The sequence below is a fragment of the Hyaena hyaena genome, unplaced genomic scaffold (assembly GCF_003009895.1).
Source record: "Hyaena hyaena isolate Hyena2069 unplaced genomic scaffold, ASM300989v1 scaffold_827, whole genome shotgun sequence".
Classification (NCBI taxonomy): domain Eukaryota; kingdom Metazoa; phylum Chordata; class Mammalia; order Carnivora; family Hyaenidae; genus Hyaena; species Hyaena hyaena.
In genome coordinates, this window is record NW_024081458.1 from 271,694 (window position 1) to 295,405 (window position 23,712).

The window sequence follows — 23,712 nt, forward strand, 5'->3', positions numbered from 1 at the left end:
GAAATAAGTCAGGCAGAGAAGGACAAATATCATATGTTTGCACATATAGGAGGATTAGGAGGAACTTAACGGAGGACCATGGGGGAGAAGAAGGGGGGAAATGGTGGGGGAAAGGGAGAGAGGCAAACCATGAGAGACTCTTGAATGCTGAGAACAAACTGAGGACTGATGGGAGTGGGGGGGGAGGGGGTGATGGGTATGGAGGAGGGCACTTGTGAGTATGAGCACTGGGTGTTATATGGAAACTAACGTGACAATAAACTATTTGTAAAAAAAAAAAAAAAGAGCCCTACAATGATGTCTGAAAGTTTTGCTGAGATGGCTCACCAAGAAAGTTATCAAACAATAAGTACATATATTATTTAGATTGTATATAGGCAACAGAGTCATGGCCAAACATTAAAAATTGTGAGGGCTACCCAAGCTTTCATTGTACTATTCCTTCAGCTTTTCTGAATTTTGAAATCTCAATATCAAAAGTTGGTGAGAAAGTTTCTTTTGCTTAGAAATGTTGTGAGCATGATTTAAAAAATATGTTTTCACAAAACTTAGGAAAATATTAGTCCCTCAACGTCTCAAAGTTAAAAATAAAACAAAAACATGTGAAAGGATATTACCACAAATGAGTTAATATATGTAACATTAATTAACATTAACATTTTTAAGGGCTTAAAAAAGTACCTGACACAGTGTGTGTGCTCTATAAGGGTCTAATAAACAGAGACATACATGTGTACATACCTGGCCTGGGCACACAGTTTCTGCCAAAAGAAGTAGAAGAGATCTGAATATTCCAGCCCACAGCAGAGGGCCGGCTATCCTCAGGGTTTTGGCTACTTCAATAATTCCCCCTTCCCATCCCAGGCCTATCCCTTTGCTGAGTGAACAGCATCAGCAACAGGACTCAGGACCACCTGCATAATTCAAAAGATGGTAATATTTTGATCCCATATTTAATAAACAACAAAGAAAGAATAACACACTTTACCTAGTCTCTGTCTTTTGACATACTGCCATTTCCATGTTTTAACTACAAGGTGGCCAAGATCTGGACAACCCCAAAGTAAGAACCTGGCAGACACTGTGGAAGTAGGAGCCGATAGTGTTTTCCACATTTATGTGCAAGTCCAAGGTCTTCCACACTTACTTTTTCCCCTTTTTCCTGTTCCCAGTAAAAGCTTTTTTTAAAAATGTTTATTTATTTATTTATTTTTGAAAGAGAGAGAGAGAGATAGAGCAAAGGATTTGAGTAGGGGCACTAGAGAGAGGGAGACACAGATACTGACGCAGGCTCCAGGCTCTAAGCTGTCAGCACAGCGATTAGTGCGGGGCTTGAACTCATCAAACTGTGAGATCGTGACCTAAACTGAAGTCAGACACTCAACTGACTGAGCCACCCAGGTGCCCCCCAACTCTACTTTTTTTATTGTGGACCAATAAATATAACCATAATAAGGTGTAAATTTGTAGGAATGTGATAAAATGTTTTCCTTAAGTATTACCTTTAAATTGCTGGCAAATTTTAATTCAAATGAATGAAGTTTAATGATGGTATTTTGGAAATTAGTAGGTCGGTATGCCAACAACTTTAAAAGAACAAAAAGAGAAGCCTTTATAGTTATTCCAAAGTCCTACTATATAACCAGCCATACCCATGGATAAATTAACTGTTGCTAATTAATTGTTAAATTAAATTAAATTAGTCATTACTAATGTTCATTTTTCTTTCCTTTCCAGGGACCTGACAGAAGTCATTGATCTCTCTAGGTTTAAAAAATTAAAATACTTATGGCTACATCACAACAAGGTAGGGTTATATTTTATCTTTAAATAGCTCTAAAATTAAATCATTGTCTTAATTTCATGTTTTTGAAGAAGTCAATCTTTAAAAGTATTAATATTTTATACTCCTAATTTAATCTCAAGTAAGAGACTATACACACACGCATACATACACTAGTGTATTGAATAGCACAATTTGTGAGATGTTATCAGACTGCAAGTTTAGTCTCTTATGTGTTGTCAAGACTGTCGAGTGGAGGCTAATTTTTCATGGACTCCTAGAAGAAAACTTGGGGAGTCTCAATGACTTACTTACCCCTCTTATGTAATTCACAATCTTACATTTGAATCCTAGTCATGGCTCTGGTTCGGAATTTAGAATATCTACTAGGAGAATGTATTAATCCACTTCCTGTCTTTATTTGTAAACGAGACATCGACCTACGTCCCCTGCTTTATCAAGCTGGGACTGACCGCAGAGAGCCACCTAACCTTTTCATTAGCTAGGAAGGTGTAGCTGGCCGTTTTTCCTTTCCTTTCACTCTCCCCAGCCTTATCCAGGTGGGTATGGAATGCGGAGGCGTGGAAGAAAGGCAAAGGAGAAACAAAGTTCTCATGTGATCTGTACCCTCTGGTAGTAACAGATGTGCAAAGTCAACTTTTTGTTCTTTTAATGGATTATTCCAAAGCAGGTTTCTCCAACTCTAATTCCTCTTCATTGGCCTCTCCTGAGTTCTCCTCTCCTTTTATCCCAGGGGTACCTGAAACTGACAGTTTCCGGCTGGGCTGTGGCAAACCACTCTCTTGGGCAGGATTCCTTGTAAAGTACCCCAGATCAGTATTCCTTCAGTGGTCTGGCATGCACTTCCCAGCACTCACACACCTCTGTCCTGCTGTCAGAAGCCAAGTGGGTGGTCACCTCCCAGTGACCTAAGCTGATCTAGCTTTCTCAGGAAGTGCCACTGTGTCCCCAACTGCAGGGAACTCTCCTCAAGGTCACTGAGTAGCCCTTAAAGCTTCTCTTGGAGGCTAGGGTTTAGGAGGGAGTTCCCTCCTCCTGCCTCCCCCATAGTGGGTTTCTGGTTGGGGCTCCAGAGTTCTCCCCATGACAAAGAGCAGACCTGAACTAAAATGCAAACCAAGACAATCCTTAGAGTTAGTCAGTTATTCTCAACTTTCAAAAATTTGACTTTCCAACAGCTTACGTTTTGTTGATTATGAATTGATGATCAAATTTTAACATTCTGAATTTAGGCATTCAGACACAAGCTGATTAAAAAGAAAAAATTTCATTCGAGCCCCACATCGGGCTCTGTGCTGACAGCCAGCTCAGAGCCTGGAGTCTATTTCAGATTCTGTCTCCCTCTCTCTCTGACCCTCCCCTGCTCACACTGTGTCTCTCTCTCTCTCTCTCTCTCTCTCAGAAATAAATAAAAATTAAAAAAAAAAAAAAAAACTTCAGTTTTCAGCAGTAGGCCTGACTCAAAGCACCGAATCCCTGAGCAGCCATGTCTATACAAGCATTTCAATATTACATGGCATTTTCGGCCTTCTCTGTTTTTATTAACTAACTAAGTGGGAAATGGAAAATGAAAGTGCTTCTCATATTCAGTGTAAGCGTAAGCCTCATAAGCTTGAAATCATTTCTAGGAGAACAAACACAATTACCTTCAAGGCCCAGGCGACTAGCAACTGAATGGAAAGTGCACGCACCACTTAAGGGCACACAAGTTTAAAACTCTTTTAAACACTCTGCCAAAATTATCCTGGGTCACAGTGTACGACCTCTGATTAGAGAAAGATGGAAATCATCAAAAGCGTGGCAAAAGTGACTAATCTTTGTTTTTCATGTGTGCCTTTTGCGGCGTTCAGCTTTGAAGGAAAGAACATGTACAAATGTCAGCAATATGTCTACAGGGAGAGATATAATTAGGGATTTTTAAATATTTTTGCTTTGTGTTAGTGAGCACTATCCCATATCCAGTCATTGAATTTTCACACAATTGACTTAAAATATATTATATACATAGGAAAGGATTGTACATGCTCTCAACTATTTTACTTTCTTTTGTTTCTGAAGGGCAGTGCGTGGGGAAGGAATGGAGGAGGCTGAATTCTCTTCACGTGCCTGGTTATTTACATTCAACAAACTCACTAAATTATTTCCAAAATCATCATCATTTAACTTTGTTCTTTAAAAAAAAAATAGACTTACTTAGTTCATATAGCAATGAGAAGATACCTTATCCAGAAATCCAGTGTTCACTGGATAAGTAAATAAGCTCATGTAAGTTTTCCTATTGGTCAATAATTGACTGGTTGCTAAGCTGCTGAATACTTACAGTCCATGAAAATTTAAATCCTTAATTTAGGGGCCGCCTGGGTGGCTCGGTTTGTTAAACATCCACCTTCAGCTCAGATCATGATCTCAAGGTTCCTGAGTTGAAGCCCTACTTGGGGTAGGCTGTAGCCCTGCTCCTGGCTCTTCACTCTCTCTCCCTCTCTCTATCTCCCTCTGCACACCAGGGGATTGTCTCCTTCTCTCTCTCTCTCCCTCTCTCTCTCTCCCTCTGCATACCAGAAGATTGCCTCTTTCTCTCTCTCTCTCTGTCCCTTGCTCATGCACACTCTCTCTTTCAAAAGTTAATTAATTTTAAAAAATAAAGTCTTATTCAGGATCCCAAACTCCAATGAGCATATTAGATATGATAGTACTTCCACAATATCTATGTGTAAAATCTTGATTATTACTTTTCTTTACTTTTTTAAATTTAAATTTAATTTTTTAAATGTTTGTTTCTGAGAGAAAGAGACAGCGTGGATGGGGGAGAGGCAGAGAAAGAGGGAGACACAGAATCCAAAGCAGGCTCCAGGCTCTGGGCTGTCAGCATAAAGCCTAATGAGAGGCTCGAATCCATGAACCATGAGATCATGACCTGAGCTGAAGTCGGACCCTTAACTGACTGAGTCACCCAGGTGCCCCATGATTACTTTTCTTTAAAATCCATATATCACTAGGATGACCGCTGAGAAGTTAGTATACCGGCATTGAAATGGTGTGGAGAAATACAGTGAAAGACATCGACTTTGACAAAGGAATATAAATTTTTAGAATTGCAACATTTTGTTAACAATGATCTGAATTTGTGACTAGCATTGTTCTTACATGAGTTAATATCTTGAACTCCCCTCTATTTAGGAAAAACTAAGGCACAAACTGGTAAAATGAAATGAACACATCTTTGTTGTTTACTCATTTATATTCAGTCAACAATTTTGTTGAGGAGTATGTATTGGACATTATTGGTTCTCCATTCAATATCCATTCTCTCCTTTTATCTACACAGCAGAATCTGGAGTTAGGTTTTGGTACATCCTTCTCTTTTCCACTCAGGTGGATGACCCCATCCCCAGATGCAGGGAGAGGATCCTATACTGTCTAAGCCAATCAGAATAATCCCATCATCCTTGTAACTGGCTAATCAATGAATGGACACATAAGCCAATTATGGTAAGAGAGGCAGAGGAGGCATCTGCCAGGAAGCTTCGATGAAAAGTTTCCTCATTCCTGAAAGGGAGTACTAGAAGAGAGGTCCCTTGTTTCCTCCATGATTTCTTGCCTGGATATGAAACTAGGGACAATCCTATCTGTTTGAGAATGTAAGCAATATTTAGAGAAAAGCACGGCCCACAGAATCATTGTGATACTAAGACTGAGGCTCTCACAGCCTCTGGACTTCTTGGTATGTGAGATAATAAATGATCTCATCTGTATGCCAGATGAGTTTAGCTCAGAATTACGTGGAGCCAAAATATCCTATCTGATGTGGCTTGTTTTGTACTTACTTAGGCTACTGAGGGAATGTTAACAATAAATGTGATAGTACCTACTCTAATGATACAATTAAGAAGAGTAAAGGGAGTGGCTGTACTCATGGTGAGGGCATGGCATTTGTGAACTACCTGGAATGGAATATGAGAAAGTGATAGTTTGGGGAGGCAACGAAGGTAGTTTGGTGTATTTGGAACCTAACATTGCTAGAAGCGGGTGCACTTTTCCTCATTATTCTCTAGTGGGTGATAAAACTGGAGCATCTAGTCTGACCTTGGACTAGCAGATAAGTAGGTACAAGTTGCTTCCAGGTCCCCAGCTATCCTAGGGTTGCCCAGGCAACTCTGGTTCCTTTATTACGCTCTCTGAGGGCTTATTTGTTCCTCATACTGCATAGATATTGACTAGTTCTGCCGCACCTCCATTTCTGGGTCACCTTTTCTCATGTCCTCTCATATAATTAGCAGGAGGCAGCTGCTTTTAGGTGCACATTAACTGAGGCCTTTTAAATACTCCCTTCTTTGTCTCATCTTCTAGAATGCTTGACTGAGGGAGTTACAGGTCCACAGTTAATCCTTTCCAACCTCCCATGAGAAGTTGAATGATTTGCATTTTATACTGCAATTTCAAATGGTCTATACATTTGATCTATGTGTGTTTTGGCTCATCACCTCAAAAAAGTTTTTTACAGATATTCAATAATGAACTCTTAATATTGGTGCCACAATGTTCATATCCTTTTATTTCTGGAAGAACTAGCAGTACTTTGGTAGATTTCATTTGTCTCAGATTAGAAGAAGCATTTGATAAAAACAAAAAACAAAAAACAAAAAACAACCCGTACAATGCTTCACCAAGCAACTGTCCAAAATGGAATCTGAGTTTCTGCCATGTAGCAAAAGCCAAATAGGTGACACATTTTAAAAACTAAATCTAAATAAAAGTACCACTTCTGGCAAAGTCATTGTTTATAAACTTCATTATCTAAAAAATAATTGAAATACGTATTTATAACAACATATTCCATACTAACTGACCAGAGAATAAGCAAAATTGCCTTAGGAAAGATCCTGGACTCTGGGGTGCCTGGGTGGCTCAGTCATTTGGGCATCTGACTTTGGCTCAGGTCATGATCTCACGATTTGTGAGTTCGAGCCCCACGTTGGGCTCTGTGCTGACAATGTCGAGCCTGGAGCTGCTTAGAGTTCTGTGTGTGTGTGTGTGTGTGTGTCTCTCTCTGCCCCTCCCCGGGAGGGGTTTGTGTTCTCTCTCCCTCTAGCTCTCTCTCAAAAGTAAATAGACATTAAAAGAACAAACAAACAAACAGGGGCGCCTGGGTGGCTTAGTCGGTTAAGCGTCCGACTTTCGCTTGGGTCATGATCTCGAGGTTCGTGGGTTCAAGCCCCGTGTCGGGCTCTGTGCTGACTGCCAGCTCAGAGCCTGGAGCCTGTTTCAGAGTCTGTGTCTCCCTCTCTCTCTGACCCTCCCCTGCTCACGCTGTCTCTCTCTCTCTCTCTTTCAGAAATAAATAAAACATAAAACAAAAACAAACAAACAAACAAACAAACAAAAACCATACTGGGGGCACCTGGGTGGCTTAGTCGGTTAAGCATCGACTTCGGCTCAGGTCATGATCTCATGGTTCATGGGTTTGAGCCCCGCATAGGGCTCTGTGCTGACAGCTAGCTCAGAGCCTGGAGACTGTTTCAGATTCTCCAGCTGTCAGACTCTCTCTGACCCTCCCCTGCTCACGCTGTCTCTCTCTCTCTCTCTTTCAGAAATAAATAAAACATTTAAAAAATTTAAAAAAAAGATCCTGAACTCATTCTTCTATACCATTAAGATATGTTACTGTTTCCTATCTCCCAAGCATTCAGCACATATTGAGAATTTTGTAAATAGCACAAATTTAGGAACATTGTAATGTAAATTTAGGAACATTGTGTAATTTAGGAACATTGATATTCAAAATTAGCAATTCACAATTTGAAAAATGAAATAATTATTTTTAATGTACTATTTAAAATATTTGTAAAGAATTCTCAAATTACTACTTTTTTCCAAGTAGCTTTATATCATGGAAGTTTAGTTGGTTCTTTTAATAAGGTTTGGATATATGTATACATTTATATATTCACTTATATATAACATACCTTGTTCTAAAAAACAAATTTAGAGCATCACAAACCCCATAGTAGAGCATAAGAACTGTTAAAGAATAAAATGAACTAGCATGCATTCCATATAATTTGGGCTCTTACATGTTTCTCTTGGCCTCAGGGCAACATTAATTCTATCCTTTATGTCAACTTTGTTGAAAGAATTATGTTTTGCCAAATATTTAAAACCTCTTCAAAAAAGTAAATCAACATAAATAACCTAAATAAGCTTCACTGAGTGGTTGTGAAATTCATAGATATCTACACTACGTATCTAGTTATGATTTAAAATGATTTAACCAAAAATTGTAACCTATTTTTATACAAGGGCATATACAAAAATTTCAGTAACACAGAATAAAAAGGAAAAAACATGAGAATAAAAGTCTTTGTATTGGATAAATTAGTTATTCCTGAATATTTCTATTTATTTGCAAGTATTGTACATATTTTGAACTAAGATACAAAAGAAAGCATTGTTTTCATTTATTCTGCAATAAAATGAAGTTAGGAATGAGCTATAAAAATAAACTTAGGAAACCTGGAAATATATTAATTTTTTCTTTTATTCTCTTACATAATTCAGTATGTATTATTAACACTCTGCCCAACGAATATTTAGACATTTATGTAAATTTAGGAGATATTGTGATTTCAGCCATCAAACATGCAACAATATATCCTTTTAAATAACACATAATTATAGAATTTTATCATGTTTTTTTTAACATTTTATTTTTTGAGAGACAGAGAAAGACAGGATGAGCAGGGAAGGGGCAGAGAGAGAGGGAGACACAGAATCTGAAGCAGGTTCCAGGATCTGAGCTCTCAGCACAGAACCCCATGTGGGGCTCTAACCCACAGACATGAGATCATGACCTGAGCCAGAGTTGGACGCTCAACCAACTGAGCCACCCAGACACCCCTCATCATGTTTTTTAATCACTGGCCTATGATGCTTTGCCCCTAGGTTTTTCAAACTTGGTAGATTGTAGGTCAGCCACGTTGAAGCAATATTTGAGAGAAACCCATATCACTTAAGTTATCAGCATTAGATCAAGTGAATGGGGCAAGTCAAGCCAGTGACTCAAGATGAGCCTGGAAATGAACTTCACTGACAGCTCAGCTTCCTACTCTGGTGGTAATGAAGTGCAGTGGTTCCCAGCAAGGACTCTGGAGCCTGAGTCAAGCTCAGTTCTGCCATATGCTAGCTGTGTAATCTTGGACAAGTTACTCAACAGTTCTGTACCTCAGTCTCACTTCTTAAAATAGGGTAATAATATACTCCTACTTCATGAATTCATTGTAAAGATTAAATAACTTGATATATATTATGTATATCATTCAGAAGGCATTAATTTGAATATATTTTGAATAGAAAATATTCTTCATTTGAATAATAGAAAATTTTAGATTGAGTGATGGAAAATATTCCATATGCCAATATATATAATTTTAGCTGGTTCTTTCAATAAGGTTTGGGTATATATATATTTATTTATTCATCTATACGTAACATACCTTGTTCTAAAAATGGCTTAGAGCATTTGAAAAATGAAATAATAATTTTTAATGTGCTATTTTAATTATTGGCAAGAATTCTTTGGATTACTACCTTTTTTCAAGTAGCTTTCTAACATACATCATGGAGTTTTAGTTGGTTTAGTATATGCTGGCCATATGTATAGAGATTCTCATCTATTTTTTTGTCCAATTCATGCAAAATATTTTTAAGTGTATTTTAAACATGATTTTTGGTGAAAAACATTGCTGAAATAATGGAAAAAATAATTTATAGAGTATTTTCCATTACTCAAACTGGTAATATTTTCTATTACTTCACAGTATATTCAAATTAATGTCTTCTGGTTACTTTATATAGAGGTTCCTCTTTTTTAATGAATCAAATTATGGTGTACTATCTGCCAATTTTTGATTCAAGAGTCAGACAGACTTGAATTTTAATCCTGGCTCTGTTACCTTGAGAAAGTTGGTTGACTTCACTGAGCCTCACTTTCCTTCTAGATAAATAAGGGATAAAACAAACAGGGCTATTGTAAGCATCATACTAGATAATGTCTGTGAAAACATCTAGCTCAGGGGCCAACTAAGAATTAGCATTTAATAAATATGACTACTTTCCTCTTCCCTTGACTCTAAATCAGCAGTTCTCAAACAGGAGCGACTTTGCACACAGCCCCCCACCCCCATTCTTTCCCTTGCAAGGGGACAGATGGCATTCTCTGGAGACATTTTTGATTGTTACAGGTGGAGGGTGTGTGTGCTACTGGCATCTAGTGGGTAGAGACTAGATTTGCTGTTACACAGACTATAATGCACAGGACAGCCCTCCCAACCCCAACAAAGAATATTCTGGCCCAAAATGTCAATAGTTGTAGAGTGGAGAAGATCTGTTCTAAAAGAATGCCTCCTTGGGGCTCCTGGGTGACTCAATCAGTTAAGCGTCTGACTCTTGATTTTGACTCAGGTCGTGATCTCAGTTTGTTGGATTGTGTTCCACATCAGGTTCTGTGCTGACAATGTGGAGGCTGCTTGGGATTCTCTGTCTCTTCTCTTTGCTTCTTCCCAAATTGTGCTTGCTCGCTCTCTCTCTCTCTTTCTCTCTCTCAAAATAAATGAACATTTAAAACTAAGTAAATGAAAAAATGCCTCTTTAATTTTAAATTCATGCTGGCCTAATTGTACTTCAGTGGTTCCTTATAAGTGCTTCAAGTACTCTCCGCTCTTTCTCTGTAAAAAAATAATGATGAGATAATAATAGCTATTATTTATTGAGCATTTGTTATGTACCAAGCCTCGAGCTAAAGTAAATGATTTGTGAAATGTCACATTCAATACAAATCCTATGGCGATCCTTAGAATTAATAGCGTAGACTTTTCTAAATGGATAATTATAATAATGTTTTACTTTAACAGTGTCAGCTTGAGTGTCAGAAAAACCAGCATGTGTCCAATTCCCATGCCTAGATCTTGACTTCAACAACTTGCTACACATTGCAGTGCCTATTCAGTCCTATGAATTCTACCTTGGAGCTGTCTCCCTCTCAGTACCCTCTCCTTCTCTTCTCTCACTGTCACTGCTTTACTCTGGGCCACCATATATTCTTCTGAATTAGGGTAACATCCTTCTTTTTCAACTCCTGCTATTAAACTTACTATCCCTTCAAAACCAGGTTCTTCCCCACCATTTTCTTTCTAGAATAAAATTGAACAGTAACACTCTGCACAAAATCTTGTACTGGCTCTCAGGGTCCTCATGATCTGGCTTTATCGCTTTCCACTCCATTCCCCTATGCATGTCACCCCAACAAACAGTGCAGTCTTAAAATCCTGGTGATCATGGTACGAGGAGACTAATGCTCTTGTAAAAACTATGATGCTGTAATCAAGATGAAATAATTGAGTTTATTAGTATTCTTCCTGTGTCAGTAAGTAGTGCAAGAGAAATTAAAGTCTTGACTAATTAGAAATGTTCTGTTAATGTGTGGTTGGGCAGGCAACTGAAACAGAAGAGAAGACAAAGTCATGGTTTCCACTGGGGTTTGTTTTCTATATTTATGTCGGGTGTGGCTATCATTAGATCAGGGAGTGGTGAGGAGAAGGATGGAAGGCAGTGAGTTGCTGTCAGGAGGCCAGAAGGAAGAGTAGAAAGGGATGGGAAGCCAAGTGGGACCCGCCCCTCATTGTATTGCTTGGTCTCCTACCTGGGAAGAACACAGCCCCTCTTAGGACATAACAGAAGCTGTGGTGAAGTTGCTGGTGGTCCTCCTACATGCGTGCTGACATAACTTGGTGCAGATGAATCTGTGAAATGATGAGATAAACAGCACACGTGCCTTTTATAGCTTCATCATTTGCAAACATTGCAGATATAACAACAACAACAAAAATAAAGACAATGCATTCAAGAAATCAGTTTTGAAACTTAGGATACAAATCTAACATAGCTTTTCTGAGCTATGAAAGGGCATGGCTGAAATTTGTAATGAGTCTTCACTAATTCAGATGGGTTGTCATCTATCCGAATCAACCCATCAGAGGCCAAAAACAGTTTTATTTCACTGATAACAATAATTCTTGTGATGAGCTTTAATAAACACATACAACTAATTTATAATCATGAGCATATACTTTTGTATCTATAAAGTACAAAGCATTCGGTTGGTAACTATTCTCCTTGGTAAATCCTCTACTAAGTAGAGAGATAGCCTTAGATTTAACTTACCTGCTTCTCTTAGAAGACGTCCGTCCCACCTCTGACTCTTCCATCCACACAACTCAAACAAATAGTTAAATTTAATTGAGGCCATAGAGTCAGTATTTTTTTAATGGAGTTTTTGTAGAGTAACAGAGCCACTTTTGACATTCAGTTTAGAGTGGAATACCCCATTTCCTGGGCACAGTACTTAATGGTTCATTTGAGGAATTTTCAAGAGTGCTTTTGCCTGTTCACAGTTCATATAACTAAATTTTGATCTTAAAAGTAAGATGTGACTTCACCGCATTGTCAGGAAAATGGGGGAGGGGTGGAGACGATAAGATACCAAAAAAATATGGTTCCTTTTCCTAGTGAAGTCATAAAACTAGTGAGCAAGTGACTAACTGTACAAGTCAAATGAAGTGTGGGAGTGGTCGAGAAAACAGGTTCATGGGCACGGAGGTTGTCAAGAAAGGCCTTGCTTAAAAAGATGGGTTGTTACGCAACACGATGATGCTGTGCCTTGGCCTTTCCTTGCCCTAAGAGTTGTGGCTGGTCAGGCTGTTAGCACTGGCCTGCCCTCCTGTGTGCATCCAGATTACAGAGTCCTCTGCCAAACTGAGATCTGCCTACATAGAAGGAGCATGAGCTGGAGAAGCGGACGTGGTTCATAGACTCCAAGAGCCAGAGCAGGCAGAAGGTTTGTGAAACAAAAAGTGGGTCAAAACAGGGTGAGAAGACGGCAGTGAGATGCCAGAAGATCAAAGGATGGTTTCAGCAAATCCCCGGAGGAGGGGTCACCCCTGTGGAGCGTGGTGTGATTCACCCTGCTGGCCAATGGCTGATCCTTAAGAATTACGGGAAAGGTACCAGGAAGAAAACTCATGCAGGCAAAAGAGAAGGCATGACTCACATGCAGATGCAGAGATGACTTCGGCCTTGAGGACAGAGCCCACTGCACACACTGGTCACTAAATACTGTGTGATGGTGAATTAGCAGGTAGGCGGGACCACATCCAATGTGACTGCAGGAGGCAGAACTGTGAGGCAACAAGGTGAGATAGAGCAACGGGGCTAGGCCAGATTGCAAGGGCCTGAAAAGCATGCAAGAAGCTTTGGTCAAGACGTTATGAAAGGTTTGCCATCAATTATCTGAAAACATCTTTTTCTTCACAATGTCCTCAGACAGTCTGGATGTAAACTCATAGCCCAGACCAAAATGTCACAAATAATAATAACAGCAAACATCAAACTTCCAAGAATCTTATTATAATTTTATGTATATGTACATACACACACACACATATATATATATGTAATTACTATAGAAATATATTATCTCTCATTTTCAGCTCCATGGAATAACATTTCTAACTAGAAACTATTGTCTGACAGAACTATATCTAAACAACAATGCCATATTCGAGATAGAAGGTATGTCTTACATTTTTTCTACTGATTGAATAGATTTTCAATTGAGTAGTAACTGGTAACTATGGTACAGCTAATGGCAGGCAAAAATATGTTTTAACATTTCTATTGAAAATGTGTAGTGAAATCTATTTTTTTAATGCTCTTATGGGGACGCTTAGGTGGCTCAGTCATTTAAGCATCCTACTATGGGTCAGGTCATGATCTCGCAGTTCGTGGGTTTGAGCTCCACAGTAGGTTCTGTGCTGACAGGCCTGCTTCAGATTCTGTGTCTCCCTCTCTCTCTGTCCCTCCCCCACTTACACAAGCACGAGCGAGCTCTCTCTCTCAAAAAATGAGTAAACAGTAAAAAAATAATTCAAATAAAAATAAAATGCTCTTATGTACATATCATTTTAAGAAATGTGCTTTAGGGGCATCTGAGTGACTCAGTTGGTTAAGCGCCAAGTTTGGCTCAGGTCATGATCTCAGAGTTCATGGGTTCAAGCCCCACATCGGGCTCTTTGCTGACAGCTCAGAGCCTAGAACCTGCTTCGGATTTTGTGTCTCCATCTGCCTCTGTCCCTCCCCTGTTCATACTCTGTCTCTCAAAAAATTAGTAAATGTTAAAAAAAATGTGTTTTAGATTACTGTTTTAGTCCAATATTGTCATGTGCCTTATTCAAAATGTAAAACAATCTTTTAAATAGAAATTTTGCCATTCAAACTTTATACACTTTATAAAGATTTTATAAATACTCCTAATGTTTTCAGTGACTATAATTTTTGCTAGCCAAATTCCTCTTTCACTCTGAATTAATTTTATATATCCAAGCTGACAGTTTCAAGTCAGGTATAAAAGTACCTGATGTACTATGATCATGAAATAAAAAGAGGTACAGCACAAAACATTTTTTAATATCCTGTATCATAGGATCAATATGGCATAAATTTTAAGATCCACCGTGAGTTCAGGGCACCTGGGTGGCTCAGTCCATTAGGCATCTGACTCCTGATTTCTGTTCAGGTCATGATCTCGCAGTTTGTGCGATGTAGCCCTGCTTCTGGCTCTGCACTGACAGTGCTTGGGATTCTCTCTCTGCCCTTCCCCCGCTTGCACACACACACACTGAGAATAAATAAACACATTTAAAAAAATGATCCAACATGATTTCATGTACTGTGAAGAAAGAAAATCTTGCGAATTCACCTATGATGTGGCTATTGTAAAGACACAACCCACTTTCATTTATGCTAAAAGTGTGGGGAAATGTGGAATTTAGAATCAACAAAAGTAATGTGAATACTGTTCCTGTTGTGTGAAGAAAAAAATTAACTGAGAAATTTTGGGGAAAGTACTGAATTCAACGAGTAATTATTCCCTCGATTGGCATTATAAATCTAAGTTAACAGTGACAAAACACAACAAAAAGAAGACTAAGAAAATAACCCCTCTGAAATCAAACAAAAACAATGATAGCTATAAGAAAAAATGTAAAACAGTAACAGTGGAAAGAAATTGACATTACATTCCCACATCACACGCAGTCATTCAAATTCTTATGCTTTGTTGTATTCTCAATGATAATTCACATTATTAGTAATGACTCCTTTTACCAGCTGAAATGTATTCTTCGCTTTTGTTTACTTGGCCTGTTTAATTAGCATTAAAAACATTTAAAATTTGGTATAAAATAATATTTTTCAGGCCTGCACTCTCTACCTTCATTGCATATCCTTCTGCTACATCATAATGAGCTAACGGACATCGATGCAACAGTGAAGGAACTGAAGGGAATGCTCAATCTGAAGCGCCTAAGTATTCATTTGTATATTTACATGGCCATAAGTTAAAATAGTAGTGACACAGGACAGGTTACATTTTTTAAGTTTCCATTAGATCAGTGGTATAGCTAAATATTCCTGAAAAGAAGACTAAATCTTAATCTTTTTAAAATATGTTTTTGAAAGAATAACAGGTAGAAAAATGTTTTGGAGAATGGATATGGCATGTCAAAGGGAAATGACTAAAGTGACCAAAGATTTACGTGTTTACACCTGTATGTTTGGTTTCATTTCAAATGTGTTTTCACATATTATGTGATTCCATTTATATGATATGTCCAGAATAGATATATCTATTGTGGTAACAACCTGAGAGGTAGCTATTTTTAAACAGATTTCTGTTTGTCCAGGGCTGGGAGGGAAAAGGGGAACTGGGAAGAGGGGAACCCTAAGGAATTAGGGGTTCTCTGGGGAGTGATGAAAATGTTTTAAAATTGTAGTGATGGTTGCACAACACTTTGAATATACTAAAAAATATGAATTGCATACTTAACAATGAGTGCTATGTGGCCTGTGAATTGTATTAATAAAGCTGACACCAAAAAATTAAAATTTTTTAGAGCTTTCCAGTGGGTAAGCAGAAAATTTTGTTCATGTATATTGAATCACCCCCAGGAAGGAGGTGACCTGTGTAGGGAAAGACAGCATGAAATGGGTCGGAAAAATAAATAATACATAGTTCTTACTCAATAAGCTTATAATCTTGAAGGGTAGATAACGTGTACACAGTTGCAACAGAGGATAAATGATTTTGGGTGTACCAAGGGAAGAGACACTCAGATAAGGGAGTGGGTTTTCCAACTTTAGTTTGGAGACTTATCTATATAATGTCATGAAATTGATATATATTTTTTTCCTATTTATTTTCTATTTATTTCTCAGACTTACCTTAAACAGTGTTTTGAATATGTGTAAAATGGTGTTGATGGTGGAGATTCTGATCAGAGCAATACATAGAGTGATTCAGGTTTTCATATATTTGCAGGGGTAGTCAGTTACATGTACTGTAGTGGGGAAAAATGACTTATAGGTAGATTGTTGAAATCCAAATATTAAAATTATATCAAGTTTATGGGAACTTCATGCTTCGTTGTTGTTAATCTAAAATCTCGGTGACTTTTCCCTTGGAAAGAAGTTAGGGACAGATATTTAGGAAACATACAGTAATCTAAGTTGACTCCCATACCTATGCCTCCACTCAGCACACCCACTTGGGGCACAAACTGAGCAGTCGGTCAAGACCACTCGCCCTCCCTTATTATCCTCAGCCACTCACTAGTTAGTGCATGCCTATCACCAGTCTTTCTTGTCTGCTTCCTCTATTTAGGTTTTCATCATCTCTGGTTCCTTCCTGTCTTGTTCTTCTCAGAGCTGTTACATGGCACAGGCCCAAGGGACACACTGATACTGACTACACGCTGAATGGTGTCCCCTCAAGCTGGCAATATGGCAGCCTTGCCCCCTTAGACGCCTTTTAACATGCGAATAATTCCAGGCTTATTTCTGACACACGAGAGGGTCTGTGAAAGACTCAGGATTGGCCTGCGTATTGGAATTATCTGGCCCTCCTGTGTTGAACAAATGCTTCTGTGATTAAAAGACTGATCTGGAACTCTTACTTATCTTCATTTTCCCATAAAATGGGCAAATAGCTAGCTCTCAGGATTGTCTCAAACAGTAAGCTAACTTTGTAAGACATGTTTTTAAAAAGCATTTCTTGACATTAATGTTATTTTGAAACAGCAATAAAAACAAAAATGGGTTTACTGTGGTTTATGTAAATTACATAATGAATTAAGAAACATTCAGTCTGGAAATAGTAAATAGTAGTAAATAGATTTTAAAAACAACCTGGGCCACCTGGGTGGCTCAGTCAGGTAAGCACCAACTTCTTGATCTCAGCTCAGGTCTTGATCTCAGGGTCTTAAGTTCAAGACCTACTTGAGGCTCCACACTGGATGTGAAGACTACTTTTTAAAAAAATGACGTTTTAAATAATAGTCATTATAAGTACAACATATTTGAATGTCTTTCCTGTTGAGAAGATGCTCTCTTATCATAGTCTCATTTAAATCTTTACAGAAATCCTATGATTAGAATGAAATCCCCTTTAATAGTGGGAACGTAGGTCTCAGAGCTTTAACCAAACTACTAAGAAATGTTGAAACTTAAACTCATGCCCTGTTTCTTTGTTTCGCTTCTATTCATTTGCTTGTTTAATAAATATTTCTCGTTTGTTTATTCATTTATTCATTCATTCAATAAATATTTATCATGCATTCACTATGTGACCCTCTGCTACACGGGAACACAAAACTAAACAAGAGAGACCTGGAGATAGATCTGGAGCGTATGGTTTTATAAGTTTCAGCCTAAATATTTTTTAGAGAGCTGAAGGAACTTGATACCAACTAAATAGACAATTTGCTAAATGTAAGAACTCCATAATTTCAGCAGATTTATTTTACAAGACAAGATGTGGAAGTTAACAATCAAGGTTGACCTATCTGAGTCAACAGGATTATGCCTGGAACAAAGCGCTGGGTGCAGGAGTTGAGTGGACTCTGAAATCCAGCCACCACGTCCCTTGTTAAGCGAGTATGTGAGCACAGTTATGTCAGCCCCGAGGTGGGGTTGCCTCTTCCATTTCTCTAGTTTGGGCAGCCTGGTAATATAATGTCCTTATCATTTCCTGTCACAACAGTTGAAGTGACCTCTACTTATAATCAGAGAGATATAATTCACGTTACGTGACTACAGTTGTTCCAACTGAGAATCTTGTAATGGGATCACTTTTTGAAATGGAAAGAATGTTATGTCCAATTACCTAAAAAAAAAAAAAAAAACATTTTTAGAAAAGCTTTGGTAGCAAATACGCTCATTTGGAACGCTTGCCCCATTTTGGTAGAAGATATTATATGGGAAAAAGGTTCATATGTACCAGACTACTAATTGCATTTGTGCAGTAATGTGCTCAGATTAAGTTTCTCTGAGCCCCATTTGCAATCACAGATTAAATTCAGCTCATTAATTAAAATGAGAGATCTATGTATTTTCAAGTGTTAAAATTTTTGCCTTTTCAAGTTGTAAAACCGCATAAAATGCTAAAGTGTTGTTATTATTCCACTCCAATTACAAGTTCTTCAGAGGGTGAGAAAACAGCCTGGAGGAAAACCTCTAATCCATTTCGGCATTTTCCCCTCCTTTGGCGTTTCTGAGGAGGATTGCCAAGAGATGGCCCAGGAGACACAGGGCTGGGAGCTTCAGGGAGGCCTAGCCCAGCTGCCGGGTGTGAGGTCCTGGAAACTGGAATTCCTGACTTCCAGGCTGAGTCAGGAGGGCCCCACCTCTTCTCTCCAGGCGGTCTACCTTTCCACACCCTCCCTCTCCAGCTCCGCGTCCCTCTTCCCTCCCTTGCTGTGAACTCTTTCTAAATCAGGAGCTACATGTTTCAAAGACCCACTTTCTGGCTGATGACGTTCCCTGACCTTCAGTTCCCCTGCCTCTCTCCCAGCACACAGAGGAGAAACACCACCAGCAGCAGCCACAAAATACTTAACACTCTGCTGTTCCTAAACTTTCACTCTCCTCATTTCAAACTTTTTTTAATGTTTTTTATTTATTTCTGAGGGAGAGAGAGACAGTGTCAGCAGGGGAGGCTCACAGAGAGAGGGAGATACAGAATCTGAAGCAGGCTCTAGGCTCTGAGCTGTCAGCACAGAGCCTGACACGGGGCTCAAACCCACGACCCGTGAGATCATGACCTGAGCCGAAGTCCGACGCTTAACCGACTGAGCCACCCAGGCGCCCCTCACTCTCCTCATGTCTCTCAAATTCTTTGTTTCCTTAAGCTCCATTGTTGGAACGTACACTCAGACACCTGCATTGCATCATAAGTTTTTAGATATATTTTTTTATTAATGTTTATTTTTTTGGGAGACAGAGACAGACCAAGTGTGAGCAGAGGAAGGGCAGACAGAGAAGGAGACACAGAATCTGAATCAGGCTCCAGGCTCTGGGCCGTCAGCACAGAGACCAACATGGGGCTCAAATTCACGAACTGCGAGATCACGACCTGAGACAGTCAGATGCTTAACCAACTGAGCCACCCAGAAGTCCCAGCACTGCATAATGTTTAAGATTTGCTTCCCAGAAGCTCTTTAAGGTTTCACCATTAGAGACAGAGTGCCACTTTCAAGAGGGACACTGAGATCAGGGTGGGGCTATGATCTCGATGGCCTCATGACCTCTACATTTGAGCCTCTACCTGAAATGGCTCAAGTAGGACTGATGAGAGAGTAGAAGACAAGCTGACACCCCACAAACCACAACCCCCTACTCTGCCTACAGGCGGGATATGTGTGATATTCCTCAGGCACTCCTGGCTGCCCAAGCACAAAGGACAGAAAACAAACTATTCAACTAATAGTCTCCATCAGTTCACAAGTATCTTAGTAAATTATAAGAAGAAGCAATCTTATCAATAGCCTTCTCTTGAAACTCCCTGCTGCCTTAATGATAAAGCTTTGCTAGAGGGAAATATGACCCTAACTTAACAATAGCTAGGCCTCCAGTAAATGAATCTTCTTTAGCATATGGAAAACCCTTTAAGAAACTTCCTCTTGACTTTATCTCCCCCAACTCCACGGTATATAACCAGTCACTCTTCACCACCCAAGTTCATCTCTTTCTGCCCACCGATCCTGTCCCTGAGCCTTAATAAAAGCACCTTTTTGCACCAAAAATGCCTTCAAGAATTCTTTCTTGGCCATCAGCTGCAAACACCCACCACCACTCCAAAACCCCATGAGGACCACTCCTCCCAAACAACACAGAACAATCCACCCAATAAAAAGAGCCATCTGGGTCTTTGCTGTTGGTCTCGAAGAAGAAAATATTCTGACCCCTCCACTGTCTTCATCCCCTGCTTTAGTCCAAGTTTGCCTTTTCTTATTTATGTTTTTAATGTTTATTTATTTTGAGAGACAGAGCATGAGAGGGGGAGGGGCAGAGAGAGAGGGAGACAAAGATTCTGAAGCAGGCTCCAGTCTCCGAGCTATCAGCACAGAGCCTGACGCGGGACTTGAACCCATGAACCGTGAGATCAATGACCTGAGCCAAAGCGACTGAGCCACCCAAGAGCCCCCAAGTTTGCCTTTTAATAATCAGGGATGACTTCTGTATTCAGTACAAGCATGTGCTGTGCAGTGGCCCACAGATCTTGTTTAAAGTAAGACAGTGGTTAACAGTGGAGATGCTGGGGCGCCTGGGTGGCTCAGTTGGTTAAGTCTCCGACTTCGGCTCAGGTCCTGATCTCACGATTCATGATTCGAGCCCCACGTCAGGCTCTGTGCTGACAGCAAAGAGCCTTGGGCTTGCTTTAGATTCTGTGTCTCTCTGTCCCTCTGTCTCTCCCCTGCTTGCATTCTGTCTCTGTCTCTCTCAAAAATAAACATAAATTAAACAAAAAAACAAAACAATGGAGATGCTGACCTTGCTAAGTAACCTTGAGCCAGAACGTCAACGTCAAAATCTTAGTGTCAAAATCATTGACAGCTGAACTCACTTCCACAGGCTGCTCTGTACAGAAACAGAACATAACTGTTTTTAAATTCTCTGTATCATTTTCCCATCTATTAAAGTGAACATGTTGGTACATTATTAATCACTTCAACTTTCTTCAAAGGTGGTCTTAAAACCCTTAATGTTCATTTAAATGATGGCTTTTAATTTAGCTTTAAAAGTTTTAAAAAATTAACTGAAGCCAATTATTTAAGTAACTTTTTTCTCTTCTGTTTCAATAATAAGTAGCTTCATACATGTGACTCATGTAATTCAAGCTAGTGCAGTAAGGTAGCAGAGACATTTTGATATATTATTGGATAGATGTAAATTGCTTAGACTCAGAATCCCAAATTAAGATAAGCAAGACAGTGCTGGCGCCACCAAGGTGTACTCTATAAGTAGCCTAGAGGGAAAGTGGATTAAATAGTATTAACCTATTGAAAGTGAAAGTGTAAGCAATTTTGCTTCATAGTTTCTAAAGGAATGTACCCATACATCATGGAAGGCTTTCAGAACTTTCAGACACAGGAAACCGATTTCATATCTTAGAAACTTAATTTATGGTGATTTCAGAGCATCAATCCAAAACTCATAAATCCAAAATGTTGAGTGTTTAATAGTATGGAAGGGGGAAAAGAATTTGGAAATAATATTTGCTTCTTTCTAAAACTTAAGAGCAAGGGGAAAAAAGTGAAAAATCATAAAGCTGAAATGCCTCTCAAATTGTTTAACCCTATTTTTTAAAGTTAATGTAAGCAGAGGCTGGGCTAATAGCCCAGTGTTCTGACTTGCCATCACTTAGATTTTACATGAGGATGAGTAAGTGGTGAGCCGCAATGAGCACATTAAGTCTTCAGTATTGAGACACCTTTTTCATAAATAATGTACAAGCAGTAAATCTAAATTTGACGTTCTGTTTAGCTGAAGCTTGAAGATTTTCAATTTACATAAAGAAGTTACTTAACTAAAGACTGGGAGAAAAAGCCAAGAAAAGAAATGAAATAGGAATGTTCTCAGAGGGAAAAGAGAAGAGGAAGGGTGTTCCAAGAATCAACGTCATTGGTACATTTTCAATTAACATCACAGGCAATGGCAGACTCGACCCCCCACTGTTTTAATGTACGATAGGGTTATGAGGTGTCAGATGTGATTCTCCAACACAGTAACCACAGAACAGGCTTCCATACTAAAGCATCTAGGACTTTTTCTTCCTCCTAAACTCTCATTAGTAACAAATTGCGTTTTGCTTTTACGTCCTTGAAGGATGTTCTTTTCTCTTTCTGGCTCCAAGTACAATGCATTATCCCTATGGATCTTATAAAATCTGTCCTTATTACTGGTTTAATATACATCCATCCTACTCCCGGTCCAGTAATTAAAATTATTTACCACTTTAAATTCCTTTCCTTTTAAGATTAAAATCTAAATCACTTTTGTCACTCAAGAAATCTTTAAAAAATTCCATTTCATTTTCCCCTCTAATTTCCCCCAAATGCATAAATATTTCCTTTCTTTAAATTCTTTTTTGCTCCTGCTCTACATTTTCTTTTATGCCTTCTTCATTCTGATGGCTTTTGTTTACTATGTACCAGGTGTCTTCCATTGCCTGCTTTAAGTCCCTCTAAAGCCCAAGTTTTCCACAACGGATAGCTATATGTAATGGTTTCATTAGCTAGAAAAATTTGTGTTTATATGATAAATACCAACATGTTTTATAGCCTACAGGGGAAACGTCCAGATGATTTTTTAGTTTTTATCAAAATAGTTCACCGTCTTTGAAGCACACCCCTACCTTCTTTATGTTGCCAATTGTTCTTTCCATGGTTTATAATGCTTAATATTTTCATGCTTTTATCAAGCCTCTCTGTATTTTACAGTCCAATGCTACAGCACGGCTCCTAAATTTCACACGTACGGTACATGAGCCCCATTTTGTGATAGTGATGTAGTTGTACGACGGCTGGAACTCTTTCTACTACTGCCACCTAGTGGTTCTCCTCACCAGATGTATTTTCCAGAAGTGTTTTTCTAGAAATCGCATGTTGGCAGAATCCAAAAGCTAAAGCTATTCAAGGGGAAACCATAAAAGTTTTATTTCACATTGTATTAAGGTAACCCTGTTTCATATGCCTAGGGAAGAAGAGGGAAGATGCTTCACTCTTTCCATGAAAATAAAACTCTCACAACGTCTAGTTGAAAAAATTTTTAAATGTACCTACACGTGGATGTCTAAAGTATGTGACGTCAGAAATGCCAGGAGCTCTTCCACCTGCGCCTGCCTCCCACCTCCAGCCAATGTACTAGACAGCATGATTCATTAGGTGTCACGGCACCTGCACAAAGGAAATCAGAAGCACGTGCCTCTGGCCAGAGGTAAACAAGAGGCACGATCAGCACCTGTTCTGCTCTGCTCCTGCTGAGATCTGAAGGCGCCACTGACATTTACATAATCTGACCTATGTGTAACGGTTAAAAGTGGAGAAAGAAGGGGCGCCTGGATGGGTCAGTCGGTTAAGCGTCCCACTTTGACTCAGGTCATGATCTCCCTGTTCGTGGGTTTGAGCCCCTGTCGGGCTCTGTGCTGACAGCCAGTTCAGAGCCTGGAGCCTGTTTCACATTCTGTATCTCCCTCTCTCTGCCCCTCCCCTACTCACGCTTTCTCTCTCTCTCTCCCTCCCTCTCTCTCAGAAATAAATTTTAAAAGCATTAAAAAATCAATAAAGTGAAGAAAAAACTATATTAGATCAGTGGATTGCATCTTTGCCCATCTCCACACAGCCACCAAGTGACCTCTGAGACTAGAAGAGAACCGAGTAAACAAACACCTCAATAAACAGCATCATTAAGACCTCCACAGAGCTGGTATCTTTACTAATTAACTTATGGACATGTTAAAATTT

At 39.1% G+C, this 23,712-nt stretch overlaps 1 protein-coding gene across 1 annotated transcript in view; it reads left to right on the plus strand.

Annotated features, from left to right (window-relative positions):
• Nucleotides 1–23,712, plus strand: part of LRRC72 (leucine rich repeat containing 72) — a 43,465-nt gene that overhangs the window by 9,934 nt on the left and 9,819 nt on the right. The window contains exons 3-5 of the mRNA XM_039219689.1: nt 1,738–1,807; nt 13,345–13,426; nt 15,111–15,221. Coding sequence (XP_039075620.1) covers nt 1,738–1,807; nt 13,345–13,426; nt 15,111–15,221 — 263 coding nt within the window. The remainder of the gene's footprint in view (nt 1–1,737; nt 1,808–13,344; nt 13,427–15,110; nt 15,222–23,712) is intronic.